The sequence below is a fragment of the Plectrocnemia conspersa genome, unplaced genomic scaffold, assembly GCF_051122295.1.
Source record: "Plectrocnemia conspersa isolate PC_06_02 unplaced genomic scaffold, ASM5112229v1 ptg000012l, whole genome shotgun sequence".
Lineage (NCBI taxonomy): Eukaryota > Metazoa > Arthropoda > Insecta > Trichoptera > Polycentropodidae > Plectrocnemia > Plectrocnemia conspersa.
Window position 1 is genome coordinate 14,150,648 of NW_028277176.1, and position 17,467 is coordinate 14,168,114.

Here is a 17,467-nt window from a genome sequence, read left to right on the forward strand (position 1 = left end):
AGATCCGTTAATACGTGGATTACCATCAACAAAGTTGCCATCGTTTAAATATTTTGCAATACACAATAAAATAACTTACTAGCCGTTACAATAATATATATTTAATAAAACAAACAAACAATATTATACACATATTAGAACCATTATTTTGCAATTGCCACTATATAGGAATACGTCTCGCTCCTCTACCTGGTGCAAATCAGAGAGACAAATCAAAATGCCATATATCCAGGTGTAAAACATCTATGTGTTAATATTATATTTTATATGGAATAATAAAAAAAAATTATATGTATGTATGTAAATATTTATACGATTACATAATACACATATTATATAAATAGCATTGGCAATAACAAATGTATTAGAATGTATTTTAAAATTACAGAAAAAAATTAGCAAACTTCGTTATTAGTTAATTTGGTAGTTGTAAGTTTTTTTTTATATTTTTACACACATAAAAAATGATATGGTTTATTTGCGTTTGTAAGAAAATTACAATTATTTTTAAAAAGTTTGCATAAGAAGTCGGCAAAATGACAATAACATTTTAATATATCAATCTAGTGCACGTTGAACGTCTCCATTCGAAATTGTGGTCCGAAAATTTAAACACACAGCTTCAAGTTATCTGCAGGTACTATATAAACAACAATAGCAAATTTTATTCAATGATTATCTATGGTTTGATATAAAGGTATTTTATATTAATATATATTTATAAAAGGCTTCCGAGTTGAAGACGTTCAACGTGTATGCGGCCGATTATCAATTCGTATCTGGCTTAATCTACGTTCCACGTCGTACGTGACCATACAGCAATTCGCAAGCCACGTGTGAGTGGCATTTTAGCTTATCGAGATGAGCGGTCTCATGAAAAATCTACGTTCACAAAAGTACGATGGTCCTTACGAATACGATGCCTCAACACGGCATTCAGCAGTCGAATAAAATTTAGACTAAAAATAATACATAGAACCGTACGCCTTCGACGAGGATCGCTCGACGCTCCCATTTGGCCCCGTATGGCTCGTTCTTGATACGTAGAAGAGTCCATATGCCGGCGTACCCTGTATCTCATCCATCGTCAACTAACTATCGAAGACGTCCGATAATACATATCTGTTTAAATATAATTGTTTCTATTAATTAAGACTAAATTTATAGGTCATAAACATTTTTCCTTTGCCTGCATCATAACACAAACACACACACACACACAAACACGCACACTCAACAATATACCAAACGTTTGTATACAACAATATACTTAATAAAATATTTTTGAGGGATCAAGCTTTTTAGAGCATTTGATATTATTAATAATAATAATGATAATCGTAAAATAAAATACGTAACGAACAATGATAGTCGTTATTGTTGCAGTTTTCACCAATCATCTTTTTTATGCAATATTTATCACAGATTTTCATATTACATTTTCTATAATTTAACCACTACGATTTTTAAAATGTTTTTTTTTTATTTTCAATTGATCGAAGTGGTCCCTCTCGTATTCCATTTTGAAATTGATAATTATAGAAAATAAAATAAAGAAACAACACAAATATAAAATGTAACCGTTTACAATCATCATGCAAATGATTGATCGTCTATTGAATAACAAAACTATATGGGAAGATTGACAGAATGATATAGCTCATCATTTAAACTAATAAATAATCTAAAACTAAAAAAACATGAGTAATCAATATTATATATGAAGTATGTGCCAAATGATCCATTTTCGATTCCATATTTAAAGCAATTTCTGGAGGCCGTTTCAGTATTATTAATTTTAATCCTCATCACGTATCGGTCTTCCTTGATACCAAAGAAAATAATTCAAGCTTTATTAAAAATTGAGACATCAAAAAAAAGGTGATTTGACACTAAATCAGAGTGAGAAATGGAACAAATGAAAAATAACTACAAAAGCCGCAAAAGGTTGCAGCCAAAGATCTAGAAGAGCTATCTAATTACTATTAATTTAATTGTAGGCCTCTGTCTAAGATTGAGTTTGAGGAAAACAGTCAATATTTTCTATTTATAAAATTAAAAGCATGAGTGCACTATATATAATTATTTTATTTATAGCATACAAATTGGACGCAGTTTTCAGCAAACGGATTTCACAAGAACATTGATTACTTATGTTCATTAGATGAAATAAATTGATCAGTTCCAAATTAATAGTATTCAACTTTGAACACTGCTGCGTTTTAAATGTTAAATCAAAATTAATATGGACGGCGATAGAACTGAACGAAGATGTAATAAAAATATTGTTTTTCTTCAGCACCTATCAGCATAAAACTAAGTTTATCATTTCTGCATTTTTAGTAAATAAAACTCAGGTATTAATAAAAGTTTAGTATTTTTAGCATTCATGTCCATCAATCATACGCATTCGTAGCAACAATCCACTATACCATTTTTATTGTTATTGCACATATTTAATTGGTTCTCAAACATTAAAGAAATGTACTAAAAACAACAATATATAGATTTATATAGATATAGACACACATTTAACATTGACATTTTCAAGTTCCATTCAGATAACCACTGCATTTTGAGTTGAAACTATCGACAATTCATTTTTCTAAAGCTTTTGTCTCCGTAGTGAGACTATTGACACATATAAAAACACACATTAACAACGATACAATTACACATCTCTATTCGACTCTTTGAATACCCGAAATGCAAAAATCGAACTGGCAACCACGTGAAGCCTATTCATTTAAAAATGCTATTTTTATAAAGGTATACTCATAGACATATATATTTTTTTTATCTAAAAAGTATTGTTTTCAATATTAGATAGTCAAGGACATGAAAAATACATTACTTTCTATTTATACCTAAATGGTGTTTCACACATATTATCGTTGTACATATATCAACCGTGTCTCTGGTAGTGTTGTAAATTTGATACGCACATAAAATACGCTTAGGTTAATGGCGAAATCTGTATGTGTTGTCTTTTTAAAGCTATAACGACGAAATAAAAATCAATTTGTACTTTACTTTAAACAAAACTAACAGAGACAAGTTGTTATATGCATGGCGAATATTGTAACATTGCATAGGCATAGTGCCGAGTTCAAGATGACAGTTATTTGGTTACTACGGTACAATTACAATCCGCCACATATGTAACTGTGACAAAGCAATTAACATCGAGGAACACGAAGAGATACATTATTTTTTCGATAACATTTAGTAATTAATTATTTAAAAGCACCTGAATTAAAAATACTGACATTTATAAACACATATATTACGTAAGTACAATCGTAGACAGTGGACGACTTAATGTCGAAAATCGCACACATTTGTCCATTCGAACCTGAGTGGGTGGGAGCGGGGTGGGTTGTGGGTTCACATTTACACGCAAGGCTCACATCTAATCCGACTATGAGAATATTTTTAATAAAACGCTAGCGTTTGTGCAGACCGCTAAACTTCCCTTTAAAAAAGACCGTATTACATCCGTAATCAAACTTCTCTGCACACCGTATAAAATAATGGACATGCATTTTCATTTTGGTCTGATACGTTATCGACGCGATGCGACACTCACCGAAAATCAGATTCAACAATTCCTGAATTATTTAATGAAGTAAGTCAGTCTTTTCAGTTCAATATTTTTTGACAATAGACTATATATATATAAATTTTACATGTCATAGCGAGAAGTTGGTAAAACACGCAAAGAACTACCCGAACAATGCAACTAGCCTAAAGATTCACAACTGAAATTGTGCAAATTCACAAGGATGATCATTCCGTTCCCGCGTTACGCACAGAAAGCTATCTCGACTTTAAAACATCTATCGATTACCTAAAGTTTGGCCATTTTATGGCAATTCGTTAACCACAATACAAGTAACAATGAACAAATTGATTTATATAACTAGGACCAAAAGATTTATACATCTTAGTAAAAGTTATACATATATGAATCGTTAAAATTAATTATTTTATGGATTAAGATCATTGTAGCAGACAACCCCCAAATATATCCAAAGATTCAAAACAAATCTAATTAACGTAATTTATAAATGTTCTAGTTAGATTTAATGGCAATTCAAGCTTAAAATGTATTTGTGACGTCTAGAATCAATATCAGACATGTCTAGCAAATTCCCTTTTCTGAAAATCTTTTGGTATGAATTCAACATTAAAATTTAAAATGTTATCGTTTCAAACTATAATCAAAAGTAAATATGATTTTAGAAGTAACATATGGTTTAATAGAGGGGGTTACTGGCAAAATAAAATTTGTACTTTTGGTCCATCATGCGATATGATTAAAATAACCTGGATCTCCCTTTTCTCTATTTCGAAATTTGATTGAGGTATTTTATTATTAAATTAAAAAAAGTTAAATGGTAGAGGTCTCTTTCGACGTCGCTCAGAAGGACCTTCGTATCATTTCTCAGTTGAACCGATAGCAATTTACCGAATTTTCATTAAACTACGTTTGACATTCATTATCTAATGGATGGAACGATAAACACACAAACACTCTTATTTAGCATGCAATTTATCGGCAGCTGAGAGCTTCTATTTAGAAAATATAACGCACATCATACCATAACAAATATGCATAAAATGGTTAAATTATTATGTAGCCCTCTGCTGGCCTAATATATATTACATATATTTATTTTTAATTAGCAAATTAATATTTTGAATAAATATATATTTATATATTATTGCATATAAATATCAACAATAAATGAAAAACTAAAGCAAATAATGGTGTAACAAAAGATTATAGTTATAATATATATCATTAAACCATAACCATATACTCCTAAACATTTATAAATTCTTATAGGCTATAATTATGTTCCATACGTTTAAAACTAAACCAATTTCTTTGTTGCTTTCGTATAAAGTTAAAAATGACGTTAAGCACGGTTAAATTATTTAACGATAAATATCTTGTTTATATGTATATATATATATATCGCCGTTTATCGGCGAGCGGTTAGCATATCACATATATTCACAACATTTCATATTAAAATATGCATTAATAAAAAATAATATTAGTTAAAAACATTACGTGAATATCATCAATGTTACATTAATTGATTTAAAACACCTTTTGTTGTATACAAGACTAAAATAAGTAATTTGCACGAATGTTTATAAACTTGTTAATAACATGCAATATACGTTTATATATAACGTTAAAAAATACTATAAAGATAAACATACAGAGACTATTGACTAATTTGTCGAGAGGGTTCTAGGTGTGCTCGGTAATACGGGAATTGAACGATAGGCCTCCCTCTATTTCTGTCGCATTAAAATTATAAATTTATCAAACACTTTACAGAGCGTCCTATTGAAGTTTACGTTAAGACTACCACGAAAAGCACACCTATCCGAAAACAAAGTACTCTACACATAAAACTCTAGGAACAAAATTCTTATTAACGCGGGATCGCGCGTATCAAACTTACAAAAGGCAAGCGTTCCCTCGTCTGTTTTGTAACATAAAAAAATAACACAATAAACATAAATGCAGCTTCGAACACGCTTTGTAAATAAAAAAAAAACAAATACCCCACCGCTACACGCAAGCACAAAAATTTACGCATACATGCACACTTTGAACGTATATATTTATATTATTATAGATAATTAACATGCGCGCCACGCGCGCGGTTAGAATTTCAATACGCATTAATTAGAGAATAATAATAATAAAAAAACAAAGATTTCACCACATCAAGAAAAATCTAAAACATCATCACATTCTATAGACACCATAGATACAAAGGATCATATTAAGCTTCTACTTTTTATATAAAACTTTGAACTAATAACAATAAGCTGTTTTTTATTTGTTTTATAAATCTATCACAAGCGTGCGTGATCTTCATTTTTATTTATATCAAGAGCAGTTTAAGAAATGGGCTTTGATCGCGCACGTTTGATCTATCACATTAAATAAATCAATTGTAAGAAATTATGGCATTAATATTCCAATAACAAAATATTTGTATTTATTTATATCTTTAATTTATATATATATTTTTAGAGCACTAAGGATATTTTGTTATATTGGGTTTTTGTATACAAAATAATGCAAATCTTTAATACGAATTATTATTTAAAATAGGCGTTAATAGTTACTATCGTTATTACTCTGATTCCTCGTCGTTTTATTCGTCGACTATCGTAAACATGGGAATAGATCAATTTTTCTATTTAATTTTGATCGACTACTAAATATTTCACACTATCAAATTTGGCTAAATTCTCACAAGTGATTGGTCTTTTATCTAAGAAATAATAGGAGAGTCTTACACGATCAGATACACAGAGAGATATGAATTTATATAGGCTAAATATCTATGAAGAAAAACGTGTACTAATCGCGCCGTCGACGCACCCGATTAAGATAAAATTAAAATGCAACAATTCACAAACGAGACGAGTTTCACATTTTCATTTTTCAAGAACACTCGCGCGCATCTCACATCACGAAAAAGTATAAAACGATCTAATATATCTATATATAAGATATATAAATTTAGTTCAATATATTAATTAATATAATAATAAATTATTTCTTTTATCATTACATAAGCTCAATTTGCGATTATTTTCTGGTGCTTTTTTATTTAAAATTAAGTTAATAAAAATATTTTTTTAAGACTTTCTGCGCAAGATATGCATGCAATTTTGTAGATTGGCATTTTTTCAATTGGACTGATAAATGTTGCAAGTATCGCATTAATAGATTTAAGTAAATGCCATATTGTCAGAAAATAATTTGCCAATCATAAAAAGCTTGTTTTGAAACATAAAAACAAAAGCTATTGACACAAATCGCTCCGATGATAGAACGCGACATAACTAAAAACAGATATAGCATAACATAAATAATTTCATTAAAGTATTTCATAATTTTAATCATATGTAATAATATATAATTTTAAGCAAAAATCAGTTTATGAAACGGCAAGGAATCATAGCATAAATAATCCAATCTAATTTAAATAAGCAGGCTAAATCATCTCTACAATATATAGCCATTTTAAATTATCTATAAAGACATAACAACAGAAAATCTTTACATATGAGCTATAACATGATATATAAAAAAAAATTATATCTAAAATAATTAATATTGGCTCAAATTAAAAAAATGTTTCCAGTTATGTCACTATCAACGGAGCGAAATGTTGCATCTGTCAACAACAAAATAAGCATTTATCATGCATCTTTGTCAATAACACCGAAAAAGCATTAATGACATTATAAAATAATACCAAAGTTTTATGAGTAGTAAAAAATTAAAATAATAACAATTACACGATACAACCACATTCTAGAGGACAAATGCAACGAACGTTTACTTAAACTATACAAAGGCAGTAATAGTTTCTTTTAATAGTATGCAGGAGAAAAATAGTAATCATCAACTTATTGTCGATAAATAAATAATAAATATAACTAAGATAATCACTATAAACTAATTCTGTGCCACGATTTTCTTCATCAAAATCATATGTGTAATACAGCGCTCCTAGACAATCCACTATCTTTTTTTTTTGACACACGACGAACAGCACACGGATGCAACGCGCGAATTACGTGTCAATCGTGACAATAAACATTTTTTTCCCTCACACTATGAACACTAACATTTTATGACTTGCATATAAGCATATTTTCAGTCTTGATTATTACATATTTATATACGCGATGCCGCGATGCACGATCCGACACAACGATTATTTGCACAATCAATTATCATATCGTATTTATATATATTCATTTTAGATACATGTATATATATATACACACATAAATATATATATATATATATATATATTATTTATACATATACGTTACGCAACAGGGATTATTCCATTCCATGTTATCTATATTAAAATAGACATTTAAACATTCATATCTAAACTATTTTACTACTAGCGAGACTAAATTTTTTAAAGTTGAGATTATCTTAAAAATATATATATATAATATATAATATTGTGGTTCAAAAACGGTCAATATATATTTATTATACAAACGAGTGATCTTGATCAACACGAAGAGAAAAATTAGAATTTCACATAAGTGGGCCTGTCTAAAGCTGTGACATACTAGTGTTTTAATGTAAACACAATCGTTTAAATGCATTACTATGTACTAAATAGGCGTTTTTGTAGAGAAAAAATCCCTTTTCGGAACCAATCAATAAGAGAAAAAATCAAACATACATAACCCAAAGAATTAAGCTGCTCATGCCTAGCGAGTTAACGAAAGATTGAGTCAAAACTTTGGACAGCCCGCCACAACAGCAATGTCATGTTGAACGTATCGATGAAAAATATTCAATATAGTAATTTCAAGTCTTAAATATGTTTTCATTATAATGATAGGAGAGTTATCACAAGTATCAATGGGCTTTTCAGGAGTTATCAGTCATGGATTATACACATAAATAAAATAAAAAGGTAACAAACATAGTATCATTCGTCAAATTACATTGTCGCTACAGACGAGAGGAGATAAATGTGTTTATTTGATCGGCGACGCCACAAAGTTGAGATTGTTGTTTAAGTGATTGGGGATGTTGTTGAAGTGTCGGCCATGACTGAACTGGTTGCCGTTCTTGAAGTTGACGTTGCACAACCCGGGCGGGTTAGGTTTCCCCATTCCGTTTTGGTTGTACATCCCGTTTTTGTGTCTATAGTTGCGGTTGTTGTAATACGACATTGGTTTGTTGGCGTCGTTAGGCTTTGCCACCGAAGTCGCATTTGTTGTTGAAGTTTGAGCAGGTTGCGAAACCTCAGGGTTTGACTTTTCAGCAGAATTCTCCTTGCTCGAATCTGATGCGGCTGCTGCTTTGATAGCTTCAACATTTCTTGACGCGTCAGCAGTTTGTCCCGTAGTAGGACTCGGCTTGTTTTGCTACAAAATTAATCTTAATTAGAGTAGGTTCAAAATATTATAATAAAATTATAAACGCACCGGCACGTTGGATGCTAACGCAACCGTTAAAGTCAGATCGCACCACATTGCAAAACGAGCTTTCTTAGCACACCCAGATAAGACCTTCACGCTTTCAGCTAAAGTTGTAATTACTGCAAAGTAATAAAACAAATATATTTATATTACTTACATTAGATCAATAACTATAAATAAAAAACTTACATATCTCGTCCTCTTTGGAATTGATCATCTCCTGCCAACGCACATTCTGAACCTTTCCAATAGCAGCACGCCACAACGTCATCGCTTCCGATACTTCAGGATACGTCGTAACATTTATGTTGGATATGCTATTATCACAAACAAAACATAATTAATATACATGATCGAATCAAGATAAAGTAAAAATAAAATACTGACATTTGATCGATGGTTTCGTCGTGTGCTTTGTCAGCCTCGCCATTAGACATATCAGTGTCAGATTTAGCAGTGTCGCTTTCAGATTGTTTATCGGGTGACACTAAAGCTTCTCCTCGCTTTAAAACTGTAACGGGAGTCTTTAATTCTGGTATTCCTTCGCTTTTATTGTTTGTAGATGAAGCAGTGCGATTATCATTCTTGAGTATTTTGGTGATGACGACTGATTTTTCAGCATCAGGCGATTGCTTGGCGTTTGTAGTAGTATTATTTTGATTTTTTCCAGCGTCTGCATTATTTTTTGAAGTTTCTTCTTTGATGACGATCGCTTTTTTGGCAGCTGCTCGGAGAGATTCCATTTTGTTCATTAACGTAACCACCTAAATTTAATAATACACGATTAGATGATAATTGTTATTTTATTTATTTAGAATTTTTATTTGATTTAAAATTGCCGCCATGACCTAACAGGTCACCCCAATGCATCATGACAGCATACAAAGATAGAACTAAATTAAAAAATCGCTCGGGATAACTGAGGAATTTACTTTGAATTTTTTATAACCGTGAGTACATTGCATCACTAAGATTCCATAAAATGGACTTAGCTTCGACGACACTCTGTAACAGTGTCATACAGAACACGAATTGGCAATAAACGATTAAGTGACGCATGACAAAACTTCAATAATTGTAGCTAATCTCTACCTGCTCTTGAATGCTACACTCAAATCATTGATGGAGACGGAGAAATACGAAAACGACGATGATCATATTGCTTGAAAGCAGAAGTGGATAATAAAATGATGTTTATTGTAGGGGATTAAGCTAAATTATCAGCGTAGGATATCAAAGTAGAATAATATGCAGTATTTACGTATTTTTAAAATTTTAAATTGAGTAGAAATAAATAAATATTAGAGAGATAAATCTTTCGAAAATAGACCCGCATTTTTTTCGACATTGTAATGAATGAATGAAAGTGCAGAAATAAATGGGTTAAAAAGGTTTTTGTATACAGTCGTCTTAATAATTTTTATTAGTACTCGTAGATAACACAATAAAAGATCAGCATATTTTTAGAAGTACCTGAAGGAAGATTGTTTAAACACTTCTTATTGTTTGAAACATGAAATATTCATAAATAGTTAGACAGATAATTAATCATAAATATCGGCAACTTAAGGTAAAATTTGATCTGCTTGATTATTATATTTAAAAATAAAATAAAAAAAATAACACGAAGATGACAATAGTTACTACATCTTCATTCAATATATTCAAAGAAAATGTTCACTCTTGAATCTTTGGATTTTTTCGTAAAATTCGCAAGCATGTATTATCATTTAACAATATATTATAGCGTAAACTTAGCAATAAAGCATTCAGTTGACTTTGAATGAATGGACATCTATCAGATAAGCCGACTAAACAATGTTTAAAAAAATTAAGCATGAAAACTAGGTTGTAATTTAATTGTAATGTAATAAAAACACAATTCAAAATCAAACAAAAAAATTTCAAACATTGTAAGCATTAAAAGTGATAATGAAATAATAAAAATATTTAATATGTATATGGAAATAATAATTGGCGGGTATTACTAATGCTTTGTTTTTTAATAGAATGAGTATTTGGACACAGTATGGATTATTTCCATGTAAATACACTTCTTTATATTTGCAGCAAGTTGTAACAAAGGACGAGATGTTTATAGTTACTGTTAACACTACCAACGAGTCGAGTAATATCTACTCGCTTTGTCCGCTGCTGGTAATCCATGGGATGGGCAGTGACTACCTTTAACGACTTCTGATTTTTAAGGACGGATTTGGTAGTATCTACCAGCAGCATTTTGTGCTGCCAGCCATGAATCAATATATATATACTTTGGGGAAAATATTTCAATGCATAATTATTTTTATTGCTGCCACTGACTTCCATGTGAGGGACCATCAAAGAGCTCTTTGTTTAAAAAGGAGATGCTTGTATAATATGATCGTAAATCATTCTAAAAGTGTGACAAAGCTATAAATATAAAAATTTTAACCCATGGAAGACTGAAATATAATTTTAAATATGATTTACATAGTTCAGTGGTGCCCCTTAGGCCGGTTTCACACGTGCCGGATGGATTTGCCCGGCACCGGGCCGGCGCTGTGTAGTGGGGGTGGTGTTGTATGGGCAGCGTCGGGCCGGCGCCGGATGGATTCGTCCGGCACGTCTGAAATGGTAGGTACTAGCCCATACAACACCATCCCCACTACACGGCATGGGTGAATCTTTACGGCACGTGTGAAACCGGCCTTAGTGTTCAAACAAAATTTTACTCGGAACCATTTGTTTTATTGAGAAATGCATTAAAACCACTGATAAAATAATTTTAACATATATACCAATACAATTTAGAATTTTTGATATATTTTTATTTTTAATTCAGAAGTTTTCATATTTTTTTGTTACATATGTGTTGCGCAAAGTTTTCGAGAAACTGCCTGTTTTTGCAGAAAAACAACCCGTCTGTCAAGTGTTAATTAAAAACAAAAATAACAATGGTTTAACTTTAAATCAAACTATTCAATTCTAACCACTAAGCTTCTTTTGTGCATTTGGTGGAATGCGAGCGAATTAATTCAATTCAATTAAAAATTTTAAATTGCTAGAACCACGTAAAGCAATTATTGCAAATGTTTATCAACAATTATAAGTTTAATCAATAGAAAATGCGTAATACTTATTTATGGTAACTATGTTTTTTCTCGAGAAATTTGAAGGTTTCTCGAAAATTCTCATTAAATGTTTTTTTGTTAAAAATGAAAATTATATTAATATTTTAAAATGGTTTATAACCATGTATGTTGAATTCATAGCAGGTAGTAAGAAAAAGGATAGGTATTCCGAATAATCAATCTTAAATATACCTTAGTGTGTTCTCTCAGCATGTCGACAGTGAGACGATCAACACGCGATGGATACAGTGGCAGTCTAGGAACCGGCATGTTGTTAATTGACGACACCATACGTCCAGGGAAGGCTCTGGCCAACTCGGCTTCAGTTTTCTTGCGTTCGCGTTCCAATTGACGCCACTGCTCATAGCAGACATCCAAACGAATGTGTAATATGGCCGACGCTTGAGATCTTCTGAAGTCAAAAAAACTAACATATAATCGTAATCAAAATGAACCACATATGTTATATATTATATTACCTAGAATTCCTCATGTTTCCAGGGGAAAACGAATCCATGGAAGGCGATGGAAACAATCCCAAAGCTGGCGGCGGCGGAGGCATGTTCAAAGGCGGCAGTCCCACTGGCGGTATTCCGAAACCGTTCATGCGATTCTCCTCCGAGTGCATGTGTTGAGACATGTTCGGGTTTCCAAAGTTGTACCCGTATCCGTCTTGCATCTTTTTATAATTGTACGTCATTTCGTTGGGGATCGGATAAGGCGGTTTATTTGAATTTTGCATCATATAGTTGTAGTCGACGTTGCCTTGATTCCAAGACATATTGTCGTTTTTGTTGAACCTCGGAACGAAGTCGTATTGAGAAGGCATTCTTTTCATATTATTTGGAGCGTAATTTTGATTCATGTGATTCATGTTATGTCCGTTCATGTTGCCCGGCGAATGCTGCAAGTAGTTGTCGTATTGATTTTTGCTCATGCGCGGGGAATTCATATGATGGTGGTTGTGCTGATTCATCATCATCGACATGTCTTCATGATATTGCGAATTTGGATTGTTTTTGTGGATGTTATCGGACTTATTATTGTGATGATGCATGTGCTTATCGTTGTACATCGAAGGATCGTTAGTCAAAGACGGCGCATAGCTTCCGTCCGCATAGTTCTGCTTGGACGGATTCGCTCGGTAATTATTATTGTTAAGGATCGATTGGTCGAGTGTGTTTTTATTGAGAATAATCTCGTTCACGGGCTCTATTTCAATGTTCAATGGCAGATTGTTCATGTCGTAGCGAAGGTTCCAATCTAGATCGTTAAACGATCCGTTAGGATAGTTGGAATTGTGAAACATGTTAGATCCAATCTGTTTTCCGATCGACGACACTGTCAAAGGCTCGCTCAAATCCAACGGTACTAGTAAGCTTCTATCGAATCCGGAATTATCGTCATGCTTCATGGCTTGAGACATGTTAGAATCCGGCATTCGATTTTGATGGTTTAAAAACAAATTTTGATTTCCGTCGAACATGTCAGGATACATGTTTGGCATCTTGTTGTTCATGCTATAAGAATTGTTCAAGCGTACATGTTGAGTAGCTAACATCAGAAGGTTTAGATCGGCATCGGAAACTGTGTTGTCCATCGACTGAGTCGAATAGTCCATCATATGATTGTTCAAATCAAAATTTAAGTTGTTTGAATTATCGTTGAATTGCTCTCCATTTTGGAAATATTTATTCGAGTGATAATCGTTGGATTGTTGGTAGTCGAGCATATTTTTTCTCGGCGCGTTCAAACTATTCCAATTGATGTTATTTGATAGCGAAGACATGAGTGTATTTTCACCAGTCATCGACGAGTTCTTGTAGTCGGGCTCTATCTGATAGTACTGAGATGGCATGCATGATGATGTTGATTTTTTAAACGAACTGTAATTCGAACCACTTTCGGATGTTTTGTTTATCGACGATTTTCTGAAATGTTATTTTCTATATAATATAATATCGCAGACGTATGCACTTTTACAAAGAACGTGACTTACGAATTCGGCACATCGTTATAATCGGAATCGGTGGAGTCGTCTAGCACTTTCGTGATTAATTCGTGCACCAACGGGTTATCGTCCAATGAAATATTACCACAGTCACTTTGGTCAGGCTATAATAAAAAAAATAATTGCATGGTTCAAAACGACATGTTGATAATAGTAATTTGCATATTGGAAAAATGCATATGTGATTGGTGACACAATTTTTTGCATAAACATATTTTATAGCACCCTTTGAAAGCGAAGTGTGTTTAAACAGCAATATAAGGCCGCAAAAGTTGATTTTATCATATCGGGGTTAACAGTATATGATATTGCGAATGTGCAATATCTCCATATTTCGGGCGAAAAATCAATGTTTGACGTCTACAATGTCGACATATGTCACGGCGAAATATTCGAATTGAACTTTGATGTATGTTTACGGGCGCAATGCGGATCGAAACAGAACGAAGAGTGAAAAATATGAAAACGTCACACAACGTTAGACGCGCATATTGTGGGGGCGGGATGGAAACGAGGTCGAAGGCCCCCGAGGAGAACAGTCTTCGGGAAGACAAGACTCGGGGAGCGGGGGTCATCGGGGGCAAAGGTACTCACCCGTGCGCCGGTCGGCGGCCCGCGGCCGGACATTTCCGCCGCTCTTGACGTTTCTCTACGCCATCGCCTCGAGCCGCCCGACCGAGGTTCTAACAACGTTTATTTCGACCATAATCGATATCAACGTAGTGTTTTTTATTTCTTATATAGTAACAAAATAATTGAAAGATGCTTTAGATTTTAAAATTAAATTAAAAATATTTTATTTAATAAAAATAATAAATAATTCATTTACTATTAAATATTACACATTTGTTCAATATTACCCCGCATTAATTACATGTGCATGGAATTACAGCTGTACGTTAATGCATCCTACTCATAAAAAAATATACGTTTTTTTCGATCATCGTGACGCATTGGGCTAACCTGTTAAGTTACGATGGTCTCAATGATGGTATATCGAACGGTGTACTCTCGCACGGATTCGCTTGTACTTGTTTTTATGGAAAAGTACTTGGACATGTCTCGTTTTTAGACAAACGGCAAATTTTTAAGGCTCGTTTTGATGGACAACGACATTTTTTCAAGATTTGAGGAAAGTACAGCATATGTAAAGCAATAAGAACTATCGATTAGAGCAATATACCCATTTTCGAAAAAGTGGACAAATCTAGTTTTTAAAATGGAGTCTTCAATTCTTTTTCGACTTAACAAGTAAATTTATTATTTTTACTTCTTTAAATAATTTTAATATACACTAACTTTTGTTTAAATAATATTTATAGCGATGGCCGAAAGATATATTGATTCTGATAAACCGGATCTCGAATTTAAGGGTGTAGAATTTTTCTCGGATAATGATGACGTAATTAAAATGTTCGAATCGGGATCAAACGAAAATTATTGCAATTACGAAGTAAGTAGTTTTCATATACATTTAAAATTATTATTTTTCATAAAAACAGTAATAACAAATTTTCATTATTTATAGTTCATAACAAATATGTCAGATTCGTCGGAGTGTAATGAAAACACGGAACGTCCGTATAATATAAGTATGATATTAACATTTTGTTTAGATAAAAAATAAGTCAAATGTATATTGTTTTGCAGGTAACTTTATATATATATCAAAGTTGGTAGTCCTCTATCTTCGTCTTTAAATGCGGAATAAAAATTTGGGAAGCTCCCGATGCTGGATCATCTTACGTTCTAAAGCGCCAAGTATATTCAGGCATAAGAGAGAAGGCGAGAGAGTCCTCAAGGTATGACAGCAAAATATAACGGTACTAAGAGAAATATTATCACAAACAATTTTTTTACATCTATTCCTTGAGCTCAATGGCTATTACAAAACAATATATAATAAAAAATAAAATAATCAAAGAAATTTTAAGTGCTAAAAAACTGATTTTACCGTTAATTTCAGAGGCCAATTCTGTTACATCGACAATTATTTGTTTACACAATCATCTGAGCACGATTTAAAAATTACTCTTTAGTATTATTTTACGATTGAATCACTGAGTATAACGTTAAGTCTATAATTTGCATCAATTTTCTGACAATATTTATCCGATTCAACGTTTTATATCAAATTACAGCAATTTTAAATGGTATGCAGTAATTTGTCAATGTCATCGAAGGGTCGCCCAACTTCTTAAGTACCTTCGGAGTGTTGACAATGTACGTCACGTTCATGTCTTTTATTTTTTTTGTAAATTTTATTTTTTCTTTACACGATTTTGCCGCCCTCCAAATTAGTCGCCCGGGACAACCTTTAAAAAGTGAATTGGTTGCATTATTTTCCTAAGAATTATTATTTTCTTAAGAACTATTATTTGAATAAGTTAAAATAATATTAAAACTAAAATAATATTGGTATTCTATTAGCGCCTTAGTCGTATTTAGGCTGCAATTTGTTTCACAGCTTGTTTTAATTGGAATTATAGTACTTGCAGTAATACTTTGTAATGCTGGTTTTCACTTTGCCATTTATTTCAACCAGAATAATACATACATACTTTGTGCTTTTATTAAATTTGTAGCAAAAATTATTAAATTCACAATAGTGAATTAATTCTTGCCCCTCTGGATATTAATGTGGACAAAATCTAAATGGAATTTATTTTATTGAATATGAATCGCATTAATTATATTTTGAGATATATTTTTCTATATTATATCGACCAATTTATACTTTTTGTATGTTCTACTTTTAATGTACTACTTTTCAATTCAATTTTTTCATTAATACCTTTGAAGTAGGCTTTATGTTTTGCCAATTTGTCAACAGCAACTATACTTTTAATTTCGTTAAAAGTATAGTTGCTGTTGTTTAAATATTTTAAAGGCCCACTAAATACCGCTCGAATTGAACCTGGGTCGCGACTTAAGAAACCATATTCTTAATTATAGTTGCAAATTTTATTCACAGTCCTATTTTTAATTAGCAACTCGTTTCGCTTGTAATGACGATTATCGCAGTCCGCATACAACATTTGTAATATTCAAGTAATAATAATTTGCTTTGCGTGTTGGTCATAATGTAAACAGCTGGATACATGCTGTATTTGGGGTAAAAAAACTTGCAGCAAATTCCATTGTATTGACACCGACTGTATCGACACGAGCTGTATTGGTCCCTTTTGGCAAAGTGCTTCTGATCTTCAAAAATAAAAACGTATTGATACTCAATTGATTAAATGATTCTTAAGTTGGCATCTACCATCTAACCTGCGTCCATAAAGTATCTCAGAATCGCCTATTAGATGCAAGCGTGTGTTTTAAGCTCTTA

At 32.1% G+C, this 17,467-nt stretch overlaps 1 protein-coding gene across 3 annotated transcripts; it reads right to left on the bottom strand.

Moving 5' to 3' along the window:
• Positions 1 to 8,499: 8,499 nt before the first annotated feature.
• On the bottom strand, positions 8,500 to 14,818 carry LOC148228324 (uncharacterized). Of its 3 annotated transcripts, none has more exons than XM_088199094.1 (8): positions 14,728 to 14,818; positions 14,122 to 14,237; positions 12,602 to 14,053; positions 12,315 to 12,531; positions 9,397 to 9,773; positions 9,199 to 9,326; positions 9,016 to 9,128; positions 8,500 to 8,955 (listed from the first exon to the last, which is right to left on the bottom strand). In XM_088199094.1, the coding sequence occupies exons 1-8, from the start codon at positions 14,758 to 14,760 to the stop codon at positions 8,563 to 8,565; spliced, it is 2,829 nt and encodes a 942-aa protein (XP_088055220.1). In that variant the 5' UTR covers positions 14,761 to 14,818; the 3' UTR covers positions 8,500 to 8,562. The 3 variants fall into 3 exon arrangements, with proteins under 3 accessions (XP_088055220.1, XP_088055218.1, XP_088055217.1); XM_088199092.1 differs by having other exon boundaries at positions 12,315 to 12,534; XM_088199091.1 differs by having other exon boundaries at positions 12,315 to 12,549.
• Positions 14,819 to 17,467: the final 2,649 nt, after the last annotated feature.

What these genes read in the sequence shown, in the direction of transcription:
- LOC148228324 (XM_088199091.1), bottom strand. Translation starts at nt 14,760, where the DNA reads ATGTCCGGCCGCGGGCCGCCGACCGGCGCACGG. An exon ending in GGAAACATGAGGAATTCTAG is followed by an intron (nt 12,550 to 12,601) that starts GTAATATAATAT and finishes ATTATATGTTAG; the next exon opens with TTTTTTTGACTTCAGAAGAT. An exon ending in GACGAAACCATCGATCAAAT is followed by an intron (nt 9,327 to 9,396) that starts GTCAGTATTTTA and finishes TTGTGATAATAG; the next exon opens with CATATCCAACATAAATGTTA.